This window comes from Vicia villosa, linkage group LG4 (assembly GCF_029867415.1).
Source record: "Vicia villosa cultivar HV-30 ecotype Madison, WI linkage group LG4, Vvil1.0, whole genome shotgun sequence".
Lineage (NCBI taxonomy): Eukaryota > Viridiplantae > Streptophyta > Magnoliopsida > Fabales > Fabaceae > Vicia > Vicia villosa.
The window spans coordinates 176,775,105-176,789,793 of record NC_081183.1 but is presented as its reverse complement, the minus strand read 5'-3'; the positions used below and the strand labels follow the sequence as shown (position 1 = coordinate 176,789,793).

Here is a 14,689-nt window from a genome sequence, read left to right as displayed (position 1 = left end):
AATTAATAAATCAATCAAAAAGCCTCAAGCTTGGGCCTCATACAAGCCAGCTAAAGTCAAATCTTTTATACAGTAGATAGACATAGCTTATCTCTATAGAGAGATATTTTTACTACTCTACCACATTCAAACAAACAAACATTTCAATTTCAATTTTAATCAACTCTCCCATTTAGGATTTTGAAAGGCATGAGCTGGCAGTAAAACCCAGACATGTGGTAACTTTCCCTAATTTGGATGAGCATCTTTCTTTCATTTAAGAGGCATTTGACTGGTATACTTGCACATACACAAGTAAGGTCCCCCTCTTGAATGAAATGAATTCAGTTATTCTGTCACTCCTTTAAATGTTTGTGGTAGAATAGTACAAATACCTCTCTGTAAAGATGATTTCATGTCTCTTTACTGTAAACAGAGATTTAATTCCAAGCTTCAACCTTGAGCTTCAAGCAAGGCACCAAAAACAAGTAATTTCCCTAGTTAGTTCCCCGAACTACATTAAGCTCTGACTTCCACTAGGGATATGTAGGCATGAGGTTCACAAGGAATCTCAGCGAGCTAATAAAATACCAAAAATAGTCAGTTTGTCTGTCTGTCTGTCTTTCTTTAATCAATTCAATTCTCTCTCCTAACACAAAGGAGAAACTTTCCCAATCATTAGCAATAAACACAATCACAATGACACAGAGAAGGTTCCTGTAGAGTACTACAGATATGTAGGGTGCTTAAACACTTCCCTATGTATAACCGACCCCCCGGACTCCAGAATTTCTAGTCTAGGTGAAATCCCCACACTTAGCAAACTCCTAGGGTTTAGTTGAGATCTTTTTTTCCCTTTCCTACTCGTAGGACCAATAAGAAAGTTCGTGTGATATCGTAGGAAGAACTGAAACAAAATTCATCCCACCACGGGCGCATTCTCCTTCCAAATTTCGCGTGAAGGGTTTAGCGTGCCGTCCTCCCAAGTGAAACGGGGAGGTAAAGAAAACGACCACCACAATATGAAGATTACTTTAGGGTATTTTTTCAATATAGGTTCAAGTGCTTTCTTTTGGTGTTCAAAGAAACAAGAAGATGTAGCTAAGTCAAAAACATAGGTTGAGTTAGTAGTTGCAACAACAGCGGTAAAACAAGCCATTTGGTTAAGGAATATATTAGCATATTTGGGCATGAAGCGATAACAAAGTACACAAATTTTTATTGATAATCAAGTAGCTATTTCAATCTCATTGAATCCAGTATTTCACGGGAAGACTGGGCACTTTAATGTCGAGTTTTTTTACTTAAGAAAAGTGCAAGAAAATGGAAATGTAAGTTTGGTTTATTGTAAAACAGATAATCAAGCTGCTAATATGTTTACCAAGTCGTTTACACTTAAGAGGTTTGAATTTTTAAGGAAAAAACTTGGAATTTGCAGAATCCAATACAAAGGAGTCTTGAAACATACCTTTAGATGATGGATTTTTTTAGTTTGAATAAATTAAGGCAAAATATATATTATTTTATTGTTAGTGAACAAGTTCGTTTCATATTTTCAGCTTACTAGTTAGTTTCCTATTTGGTTTCCACTTGGTTAATAATGGTTGTTAGAATCATGGAGTACTACTTCACATTCAGTTATTATTTTTTATTATATTTAAACATTAATTTCTCATTAAATAAAATTAATCTTTGCAGAAATATTTTCTGCACACTCATTCTCTGCCATTTTTATTTTCTTATTCCAAACAAAAACCTACATTCTCATTAGATGTTCCATCCATAAGAGCTCTAAAGTAAGTACTACATTAGGTATATACTCTACTTCTACTAAGGATATATAAATATAAATTAATTTTTTCATTTCCAAGATATCAAAAAATTACCAATGGAAATGCAAAAGCATGTGGTAGATATTCTTGTTTGTTATGCGGTTTCCTCAATTAACATTAACACATGTTGATAGTTTGGATGATAAATTTGGTGAAATTAAAAGTCCAAGACTTGTTGAGGATTTGGGGTAGCTACGGAAATTGTGAATAACATCTATATGAACTTTGGAAGGCATACTCGTGTATTGACATAACTTGTTTACAAAAAATGTTATGTTAGATCTAGAAATAATTTGGTACATCAATATACCTAATAACCTTTTATATTAAGTGGGATATTTAAAAAGGCCATCATTTTTATCAACTAGGGAAATGTTTGGGTCCATATATATAGATAAAGGTTTGGATTCACGGAAACACGTGTCATTGAGAAGTTTAAGCATGCGTTCTCTCTCTCTCTCTCTCTCTCCCTCTCCCTCCCCCTCTCTCTCTCTATATATATATAAATATAATATTGCCAAGGATTTTTAGTTTGAAGTGTTTTTCAAGGTGTTTTTGGTTTTGAAGGAGTAAGGATTGATTGAGACCAACTAAGATGATGTCGTTAACATAAACAAGCAGGGAAATTAAAGAGTCAGCTAATCCTTTTGTGAAAATATATTTTTCTGTAGAGCAACAAGTAAAACTTATTTGAGATATAATGGAATATATTTTAGAGAACCATTGTCTTGAGGTTTGTCTCAGATCATATATGGACTTGTGAAGCTTCCAAACAAGGTTGTTGTTCTCTTCCTTAATGGGAAAACCCATTGGTAATTTCATATAAATCTCTTCCTCAAGTGAATCATTGGGAAATTCATAATTTATGTCAAGATGTAACACATGCCCATGATGTTGTGTAGCCAATACAAGAAGTAGTTTGACTATGGTGATACTGGATACAGGAGAAAAGGTATATAAAAAATCAATATCATGTTGTTGCCCTTTTCAACCAGCCTTGATTTATGTATTTATATGTTGTTATTAGAATTGTATTTAGTTTTGTAAACCCATATACAATCAATTAGCTTTCTGTTAGAAGGGAGGGGCATGCCATTCCATGTGTAATTTTATTCCAATGGTGCAAGTTGTTCTTTCATTGTTTGTTTCTAAATGTTATGGTTAATAACTTCATGATAGTATTGAGGCTCATATGAGGTGCAAAATATTTGTAAGGACTTAAAAGGTGATAGTGGGATATAAATTCTCCCATTGGATAATGAGTGGAGCATAAAAAATCCCTTAAAAAATCTGATGGCCTAATGATCCTTTATGATTTTCAAAATTGAAGATGATTTTAAAGTGATATAGAAGCATTCCAAAATTGGAAGTAATAGGTCCAAGATGAGGAGAATTATTATCATTACCACCATCATAAACGTCTACATCAATATCTATAAAATCATCATGAGTTGTAGGAGGAAAATACTCTAGCAAAGGATTAGGCATAACAAGTTCTTGTAAAAAAGAAATACGGATGGGCTTACATATGCCCTAAAAAAACTATCTACGTGTTTTAATAGAGGAATTCTAGGAATTTTGTGTATACATACGCTCTCTTAAGCACGTGTATGCGAAAAGTTAGGCATTTATGGTGTACATACGCCTTTTTTAAGTGTATGTACACTTTTTAGTTGGGACCGACTTTGATTTTTTTTTCTCTTATTGCATGCACATACACTTTTTGGGATACTTCCTCACTATTTAAGTTAATCCCATAACAGTTATACTTAAACATAACACTACTAATGAAAAATAAATTTTCTAAAATGGTAAGAATACCACCCATGGTTTGCCTCCCATGCATCGGTTTTTAACGTCTTTAGCTCGACGGTCGTATGTATAAATAACATGAAATGGAAACACATCTATGAGACCAATTTCATATTCTCTATAGTAATGATTTAGTCGTTAACCATTCACCTTAAATGTTCCTCTAGTATTCTTATTCTTTAATTCTATTGATCCATGAGGAAAAACTTTGGTGATTACATACGATCTCGGCCATCTAGACTTGAGATTTTTGGGAAATAACCTTAATATAATGACCTTAACTCCTTATCCTAAGATACTTTAAGAAATGGATCTTCTCCGACAAGGTTTTGTTGGCTCTTCTCCACTCTTAACATACTTTCTTGTTTCTTTATTCTCACTCACCTATAGATCTTCTTCTATAAATGGATATTCTCTTATTGTCATCTTCTCTTCATTTTCAGTAACCTTTTGGCTTTAGTCACTACAACCCTGACAACTTGATGTTCTTTCTGGGTCGCTAACAGTTGTGCTAGGAAGACTACCTTGAACTTCTTGTGAGAGTTGTTGAGCTATATGTCCAACCTGTATCTCAAGATTTTTGATAGATGGTGAAGTATATTTCCTATAACTTCCTGATTCTTCTTGAAACTGAGCATTTTAAGCAGCTAATTTTTCAATAGTTATTTCCCAATATGCTTTCTTTGGCTATTGGTTATTATGAGCTTGTTGCTGATTATGCCGACAAGGTTGTTGTCTTTGGTACTGCTTCCGAGGTTCCCCTTGTTGGTCTTACCCTAAGATATTTGGAAGTTTTCCTCATCCTAGATTATAAATGTTTGAATATGGGTTATTTTGTTAACGGTTGTTCTGATTATTGAAGAAATTTACTGATTCCACCTGATTTTCTTTTATGAGACGTGTTTCACTGATTCCACCTCATTATGGAGAATGAGGACCTCCACATAATTCACACCCTACGTTATTATTCTGGTGAATTTAGGCTACTTGGGCATTCCCCAAGTTCACTACTTTGAATCCTATGTTAACTTCGACTGCAACTCGATCTTCCAACTAAATGTTGTTGGTTGCTAATTATAAATTAATCACTTCTCCTTTATTAGTATTACATCTGTCATACAACTCGAAATCTATGATCTTTATGATGCCAAGTCTAGATAAGAATATGGACAAGAATAACCAACACATAATTTATACAATATCATAAATTTAAAATATAAATTTATTCAATATCTATAAATTAAGAAAATATCTTTAGAATTATATATGATTATCAATTTAATTAGTACCAAATATTTATATATATTACAAAATAAAATTTATGTCTAGTAACTCAATAACATAATATTTAAAATCAACATAATATTCTTTATTTTATTAAATAAGAAATCTATGGGCATGCAATAGATAAATTATCTAATTAATTGATTATAGAATTAAATTAAAATTGTTTTTTCAAAGACATATCAATGAAGAGAATAAATAATACCTCTTTATTATTATTATTATTATTATTATTATTATTATTATTATTATTATTATTATTATTATTATTATTATTATTATTATTATTAAAACAATAGCTTGAAGTGCGGAAGGTTAGAGTTAGAGCCGTCAAATAGGCCGGTCCGATCCCGTCTGCTATAATTCGGTGAACAATATGTTTAAATGGGCTAGCCCGGTCTGACCCAGTTGTTTAATGTGCTATATAAAATGAGTCCGACCCTTTTTTTAAAGGCCCGTGCGGCCCGATGGACCAACCGATCTGTATTTCAATATTATGGTTTTAATTTTACAAAAAGGAATGTAATTGATAAATGCAACTTAACATAAATAGAGAGTTATCATAAACATATATAAGTGATGTTTAATATATATATATATATATATATATATATATATATATATATATATATATATATATATATATATATATATATATATATATATATATATATATATATATATATATATATATATATATACCACAAAAACGTACATAAAAAGTACAAAGTAACTTAATACTATCAGCATTACTTATCAAATTTTCTCTTCATCTCACAACTATTTCCTTGATCACATCATCTTGAAAATATATCTTCATCCTTTTTAACTTTTATTTATCACTTGAAAACAGATTTATGCAATCATATCTTATCTCAATCTTTTTTTCCCAAATTTTACCAAATTTTTTTATTAATGGGTCGGCCCAAAGCTCGGTTTGCCCGGCCCGACCCAACACATAAAAAATATAGGTCCGATGGACTGGTCTAAAAAGACAGGGTTGTATTTTTTAAGGTATTTTGCGGTCTTACCCACTCTAAATTATTGGGCTTATGGGTCGGTCCATTGGGCCGAACCCATTTTGACAACTCTAGTCAGAGTATTCGATGAAATTAAGCCGTTTTGATAACTCTAGTCAGAGTATTCGGTGAACAATTATCAAGTCAACTAATACATAAAATATTAGTTGCTATTATTTATATTGGTTTATTTAATATTTGAGATTTGAAATGATAATTTTTAAATAAAATAAACCAAATCAATCATAATAAAATAATATGACGTGAAATATTAAATACAAAATTAGATACAGTGGCCCGATATAAATCAAAATAAATAAAATAATGAAAACACAAATTATATAATAATTATTATAAGTTATTGATAGCGAGATACTCGTGCGTTTGTACATATAAATTTATTTGATACTATATAAATTTTATTTAAATATATATAAATTTGAAATGAGTTATTTAATTATAAAATGAATAATAATAATAATAATAATAATAATAATAATAATAATAATAATAATAATAATAATAATAATAATAATAATAATATAAATTCAATTCTAACATTTGAAAATAAAAATTGTGTGTCTCAATTAAACATAATTGCTGATAGTGGTCAGTGAAAAAAATAGAAAATTTGACATTTAAAAATAAAAAAATTGTATGTTAAATAATGATAATTGTTAATTAAAATAAAATAGTTATTTTGTTCATAGTGACTTATGAGAAAAATAAAAATTTGGATATTTAAAAATAAAAATTTTATGTTTAAAATAAAGACAATTGCTAATTAAAATAAAATATATATTTTATTAGTAATAATTTATGAAAAAAATAAAAAATAAATATTTTAAAATTAAAATTCTTTATCTCAAATAAAGACAATAAAATCAGAATAACTGACAGTTTGGTTGAAGAAAGATAAATTATTTGAAAGATTATATTTTTACTGTTTTAACCTATACAGGTGTGAGGTGTCTATATTCATGATAAGTTCTATGATGTTTATGATACCAGGTCTAGATAAGAACATGGACAACAACAACCAACACATAATTTATACAATATCATAAATTTAAAATATAAATTGATTCAAAAATCAATAAATTAAGAACATATTTTTAGAATTATATATGATTATCAATTTAGTTAGTATCAAATATTTATATATATTACAAAATTAAATTTCTGTCTAGAAACTCAATAACATAATATTTAAAATCAACATAATATTGTTTAATTTATTAAAAAAGAAATCTATCGGCATGCAATAAATAAATCATCTAATTAATTGATTATAGAATAAAATTAAAATTAATTTTTTTAAAAAACTTATTAATAAAGACAAAGTAATAAGATTTTATAAAATCGATTTTAAAAATATAGCAAATTTTTTTATATCCGTTTTTTTTAAATTGAAACATTATTTTTTATATTCTATAACATAAATAAACATTATTGAAGAACAAAACATAGTCGAAATCATTTTGTTTTTCAAAAATTAAATTTTAAAAATAATTTTTAGGAAAAATTTATTTGAAATAGTTGCAAAGTTAAGTGATTTTTTGAAATTTTGATATTCAAAAAAATTTTCAATAAAAAGTTGAAATACCTAAAATAACTATTCGAACGAAATTTAAATTTAAAACTTTTATGAAAAAAAATTTTGTAAATTTTTTTATAAAAATTTTATAACATTATAATAATCATTTTTTAAAAAAATCAAAACAAACGTGTCTTAAAATATATCAACATATCAAAAAGATATGATAATAAATAATACTTCTTTATTATTATTATTAAAACAATAGATTAAAGTACAGAAGGTCGGAGTATTATTAGGTGAACAATTATTAAGTCAAACTCATTATATATAGAGAAAATAGTTGATGCATTCACAATATAAAATAGTTTTACACTATCAATCACATTTATGTATCCAATTATATCATGTTTTTATTTTAAAAATATAAAAATAATTTTACACCGACAATCAATCACAATTATGTATCCAACCACATCATATTTTTTATTTTAAAAATGTCAGTGCAATATAAAATGTTAATTATTATTATTCAGATTGATTTGTTTAATATTTGACATTTGAAATGATAATCTTATAATAAAATAAACCAAATCAATCATAATAAAATAATATGGCATGCAATATAAAAAGCGAAATTACTCAATACCCCAGTATAAATCAAAATAATTAAAAACACAAATTATATAATAATTATTATATGTAATTGATATTATTATGTTTTGATCAACTTCAAATCACCGTGACTAGGAAATATTATCTTGCTTCACGGTCAAATTATCCTTACAATTTTATCTTTTAAAAATAAGGTACCATTTAATTAATGAATATTTTATGTAAAATATTCCTAATCTCGAATTTCAAATAATATTAGACTATTTTAGCCACAACCTATCATATCACTTTATCAATAAAAAAAAACTCCTCTTCACGGATTGTACTATCTTACAAAAAGTATATACTTAAACAAAATTTTAATTGAGAAAATTTACAAAACTACCGTAACCTCTCACATTCTTGTGTTTGTTTATTAAAGCAGAAAAATTGAAACAGATTAAATTTTTTTATATTAAAGCAACAAACAACCATAGAAACGATGGTTTGTGATTAATTTATCGTATAAAATGTTGTTTATTTTATAGTTATAAAAAACAATTGGACGCTAAATGTTAGTACATCCAGCGAATGAACAACATGCAAAATAATAATTAAGTCAACTTTTGCATCACCATCAATTGTCCCACGCAACTTCCACTAACAAACCCTAAAGTTTCTCACAATTAATGTAATAAAATAAAAAGTACTTTTATAATTTATTCACCATTATAAATTGGTAGCTTCTTTGATCCATATTCTTGCTATCGAGTGTTGAAAGCAATTAATTGCAAATTAATCACAAGTCATTATGGCTAAAATCGCGTTAGGAACAGCCGGAGAAGCCACTCAACCTGATTGCATCCAGGCTCTCATCGTTGAATTCATTGCCACCTTTCTGTTTGTCTTTGCTGGCGTTGGCTCTGCAATCACTGCTGGTATATCTATATATCTATATCTATATCTCTAACACTTTTTTTATCATATGATTGTACTACAATAACATTGTTTCGTCACATGTTATTTACGTTTGTGTAGAAATTTTATTATCAATTATTCTGATTCGAAGTTTATGTTAATAGATAAACTCAGTGGAGATGCGTTGGTGGGATTGTTTTTTGTGGCTATAACACATGCTCTTGTGGTGGCTGTAATGATTTCCGCCGCTCACATTTCCGGTGGCCATTTGAATCCCGCCGTGACATTGGGCCTCCTTGTCGGCGGCCATATCACCGCTGTCCGTTCGGTTTTATATTGGATTGATCAATTGATTGCATCTGCAGCAGCTTGTTATCTTCTTCATTACCTAACTGGTGGAATGGTAAGTATATCAAAAGTTCTCACATATTTTTCAAATAAAACTCAATCATCTATGTAGCACAGACATATGTGAAAAATGGTATCAATGTCTTTGTCAGTGTTTGACAGGATAATAAATTTTTAAATTATTATCGGTATTGACACGTTAGTCTCAGTGTCATCCGGTGTCCGATTGCTTACTTCATAGCTCTCCATTTAATTAGTACTAATGATATAGCATATAACTGATCATAAAATACTGCATGATTACTATATAATTCTTGTTGCATATGATAGGAAAAAATATAATGGGCTTTTTTTTGTCTTTTATTGTTGGAAAGCTAAATAAGAGAATGATTGTACATTGAATATTGCATCATGATTACAGACAACTCCAGCTCATACACTTGCAAGTGGAATAGGGTACACACAAGGAGTAGTTTGGGAGATTGTGTTGACATTCTCTTTGTTGTTCACTGTCTATGCAACTATGGTTGATCCTAAGAAGGGAGCACTTGCTGGGCTTGGGCCAACTTTGGTTGGGTTTGTGGTAGGGGCTAACATCTTGGCTGGTGGGGCTTTTTCAGCTGGTTCAATGAACCCAGCAAGATCTTTTGGGCCTGCTTTGGTTAGTGGAAATTGGACTGATCATTGGGTTTATTGGGTTGGGCCACTTATTGGTGGTGGGCTTGCTGGTTTTGTTTATGAGAATTTCTTTATTAATAGAGATCATGTTCCTCTTGTTGATGAAGAAAGCTATTAAGAATTAAGATTAGGGTTTTTGTTGGGAACTTGCATAAAATTTGTGGTATTGTGGTGTAATATGGACATATGTATGGGGTTGTGCTTTAATAAGCCAATCAATGGCATTATTTGTATGTAACTTGCAATTTACATTAATGGCCTAATGGATTGTGTTCCCCATTGATATTGATAAGTAAATTGGGAGAATCAAAGGTTATTGTTGTGAGGGATTTGCCACTCTTGTACCTTAACTATTAACTAATGTTGTTTGTGTGTTTGATCATTATAGATAGAGTCGCAGTCTAAAAAATCACTTTATCTCACATAAAGGAAAATAAAAATGATTGCAATGAATATTAATATTAAGTATACACTTTCGTTAAAGTATGGCTGTTATAATTTTTTTTTTGATTTAAAGAGGTGAATACATTAAGCACCTGAGGCTAAAACAACATTACAAACATTGTCCAAGGACGGCATAAATCCATCCCAATTTCTAGAACCTACAATATTCCCAATTCCTGCCAAAAGGTGAGCATCAGTCACCTGTTGTCTACCAACAAACATGATAACAGCATCAGTAAAATTACTAACTAACAAACAGCAATCATCCGTCACCACTTTGATCTCTTCTAGAACACTTAGACCATGGATGCAGTTGACCACATTCAGGGCATCAGAAAGGAGCATAATACTGTCCAGCTTTAAATCTTGGGCAAGCTGTAAACCCCACCTAATGGCTAAGGCTTCTACCACGGTAACGCTAGCAGTCGATTGATGTCGCTTACAGGCAGCCCACACTACCTCATTGGAGCAGTTTCTAACCACACACCCAAGAGCAACAGTCCCGTTTGAGGATCTTCCCGCATCAACCTGCACAGAATGATAACCAACAACACACTGCCCTCGGTATTCATCAATGACCATTTTCTTTCTAAACCTCAGGCCTGGGTTGGCGCCGTTGAAATCATTCACCGCATTCATCGCCATTTGCGCCACTCGCTCCGGATCAGCATGTTCATTACGGAACACCAGCCTGTTTCTAGCATTCCAAATAGCCCACAAAGTAGCGCCAAAAGCCTGGACAGCCCACACATCCTGCAAATCCAGCCCCTTCTCCATCCACACCATGAATTCCAAATATTCCGGCACCCGATACCCCAAAGGAGAAACAAACCAAAGCGCTCTAGCGAAATCGCAACGGAGAAAGAGATGGACAATAGATTCAGGACGGCAGTTACAAAAAGGACAAACTGTATCAACTGACATACCTTTCTTAGCCAAATTATCTCTTGTTGGCAACAGATTTCTTCCTAGTCTCCAAAGAAAGTTCCTGAATCTATTCTGAATCGGAACCCTCCATATCTTCTTCCACAGACCGTCAAATTGTCTACTCGAAGGTCCAGCATTTTTAGCTACTCTCTCTGCACGCAGAAGGTGATACGCAGACCGAGTAGAATACATACCATTCTTTTCAAAGTGCCAAACTAAACTGTCGCTCGTACTCCTCAAGGGCAAAGGGATACTAAACACTTGAAGAGCTTCTTGCGGGCCAAAACATTGGTTAATCAGGGCAGTATTCCAATTACTGAGGTCCTCATCGATGAGAGACTCCACCTTAGCATTAGCTTCAAGCACTTTTGGACTTCCAAGAATCCTAAAGTCCGGGTTGTCGGGAATCCAATTATCCCCCCAAATTCTAACACTCCTTCCATCTCCAATTCTCCATCTAGACACGGACTCAATAATATACAGCAGTCCAATGTGCATCTCATTACGCAAATGCTTGAGAGAGGGGGTTTAGAAATTCAAGTATCTACAAATTTACATTCAAAATGATACATGTGTAGAAGAGACAAGGAGAATTTATGTAATTTGTAGTTGTTCGAAGGTTATTATGTGTGATGGAGAGTTAAAGAATTGTTCAAGTTCTTTAACCACAAGATTGAAAAATGTAAAAATACCATATTTATAGTTTGGAGGGATGTATCAATCACTACAAAAAATACTATATTTTTAAGAAAAATTCACTTTACTAAATTAATCAATTGAGGTAAAATTCATTATATAAGACACATTAATTTAATTTTAATTTTTAATTATAAAATTTATCATCTACTCTATTGGTTTTCATAAAAATTAAGAGAAAAAGTCTTTCAGAGATAAGTTTCAATCCCAACACCTTCAATTTTGTATTTTATTTATAATTAAAATGACATATTTTTTATTTATTTTAATAATCTTTTCACTCGCCTACTTGGTAAAATCGAGGGGAAATATTACCCTAGTTTTATATACAAAAAGCATCATGTTCATGCCCTAAATCTAACTCATTTTTCTCCCTCAAAACTTCATTTTTCATTTATAAATCTATATTATCCCCCTAAACAAAACTCTATTTTGTGTTGTTCTTCTTGTTGTTGATTCAGTTGTTATTAGTGTTGTTTTTTTTTTTGTACACATGGTAAAAGGAAAAGAAAAAAAGTAGAAAATTATCTAAAAAACAAAGTCTCACTAGCATCAATTAGCATTTAGCATGAGAGCGATGAATGCACCAAGAGGCTCTGCAAATGACCAGTACACTGTATCATCACCATCCCCATATTTTGATAGATAGCCAACAAAAGGATTTTCCTCCCTAAGAGTATGAAATATCTGAACTCACAATTCTCTAGATTGAAACTCTTTAATATTGTGAAGAATCGCGACATAGTGATGCCAAACATTAGCAGACTATGAGATAAGCTTGACAGCATAGTTGAAGTCAAAATAACACATAAGGTCTTTGATGCCAAGTTCTTAAGCATTCACAATTCATTATATAACGCCATCAGTTCAGCATGAAGGATGCTGGAATAACCAATATTACTCGCAAAATCGTGAACCCAAGTAAGTACCATCAACATTTTCAACCAATCCACCAAAACTCGAGACTACAGGATTACCAAGGCTATTGCTATAAACATTTAAAATTATACTACTACCTTTGTGACTGATTATGCTTGGGAAAACATTTAGCTAACAGATTAGCATAATTCATTGGTTATGAGTTTCACAGTATAGGAAGATACCACTTCATTTGCAAGATATAGTTTGTTCCTAGCGCGCCACAACCACCAGCAAGCATCCAAAAATATAAAGCCACCTTTGATGCCATGTCTAATCCAATCATATAAATTACCCTATTAGAAGATTAAGGGGTCCAAGAAGCCAATATGTTTCCAAAATCGAGTAGAAAATTCACAGTCTCTCAAGCAATGTAGAGTAGTCTCAGCGTCTTGTTGAATTTAGGATAGAGATTTGTTTGTAGCATACCACGATAACACAACATCGATCTTGTAGGAATAAACTTACGTAAAGTCATTCAAAAGAAGAATTCCACCTTTTTAGGAGTAGAAATATGTCACACCCACTTCCAGTAATTAATTTTTATTGTATTCTGAACAAGATCATGTATGTGGAGTCAGTTATAACCACCTCGAGCAGTATAGATACCATCTAAATTTCCTTTTCATAATATTCGACCAGGCACCATAGGATGTCAACAAATTTGGTGATTACAATGAAGAATGTGTGGCCCTGGTTAGTTTTATCGGTGCCTCATGGTGGGCGCCACTATACTGGTAAAAAAGTACATGTGTGTCCCCCCAAAAGGGCGGGGAGACTTAGAGTCATTTTTGTCGTGGAAAGTGTTAACCTGGTAGACGTTAGAGCTTCTTTTTTCTTCTTTATCTCTTGCACCAAAAATGCACCTTCTCGGGTAGCAAGTCAAGGTACCCAAAATTTTATACACCTGCCCCAATTTTTAATCGTAAGACAACCACCTTTTTGAGTTCCTCTAAGTATTGGTCATGGTAAGAATGTTAAAGCAATGTTGAAGCACTTTTGAACTTTCGAAGACGATTGGGCAAGAAAACATCCCCGCTTCTAACAACACCAAAAGCCAAAACGGTTGATGCCTGGCGAGAGAGGTACACAAATTTAGACAACTCCCGACGAATGACCTCGACCTTGCTTAAAAATATGTGTAATCCTCCTCAGAAATAGAAGATCGAAACTCCCTAGCTATCTCTGGGCCAAGATGGGCAAAAAATGAAGGATGCAATATGGTCATGGTCGGAGTTGAGCAGACACTAGGACCGTGATTCCTTAAGTTTTTCTCGAGCTTCCGAAGTCATACAGACGACCCATCTCCACGAGGAACCCTAACAACGAGCCTATTGATGAAACTCCCTCTGATTACGATCAGCGAAAAACATAGAGGATTGTCTTCTAAGACTTGGTCTGGAGAACCCTTCGCTTTTCCATCTAGACCATGGTAGGAAGGTTAAGCATGCGTGGACTAAGAAGGGACCTCGTACTCAAATTCCTCTAGTAATCGACACGACATCAAGGAATGTAGGAAGGGGAGAAACCCTCAGTGTCATATTCATCTAAATCATCGTATTATAACACTTCATCCAAAGAAAAGACGAAGTCTCCCCGCTACTCACCAAAATGATCGACCTATCCTCTCTTGTAGCAGCTCCCACCAGTAAGAGTGTCTCTATGAACCACTTCTTTTATTTCTTTGGTGCCACCCCCGAAGT

General features: G+C 32.0%; 1 protein-coding gene across 1 annotated transcript; it reads left to right on the top strand.

Moving 5' to 3' along the window:
* Positions 1 to 8,784: 8,784 nt before the first annotated feature.
* Positions 8,785 to 10,334, top strand: LOC131600396 (aquaporin TIP4-1-like). The gene is made up of 3 exons (XM_058872561.1): positions 8,785 to 8,995; positions 9,140 to 9,378; positions 9,745 to 10,334. Exons 1-3 carry the CDS (start codon positions 8,869 to 8,871, stop codon positions 10,117 to 10,119), a joined length of 741 nt encoding a protein of 246 aa, XP_058728544.1. The 5' UTR covers positions 8,785 to 8,868; the 3' UTR covers positions 10,120 to 10,334.
* Positions 10,335 to 14,689: the final 4,355 nt, after the last annotated feature.

What these genes read in the sequence shown, in the direction of transcription:
- LOC131600396 (XM_058872561.1), top strand. Translation starts at nt 8,869, where the DNA reads ATGGCTAAAATCGCGTTAGGAACAGCCGGAGAAGCCACTCAACCTGAT. An exon ending in TGGCTCTGCAATCACTGCTG is followed by an intron (nt 8,996 to 9,139) that starts GTATATCTATAT and finishes TTATGTTAATAG; the next exon opens with ATAAACTCAGTGGAGATGCG. An exon ending in ATTACCTAACTGGTGGAATG is followed by an intron (nt 9,379 to 9,744) that starts GTAAGTATATCA and finishes TCATGATTACAG; the next exon opens with ACAACTCCAGCTCATACACT.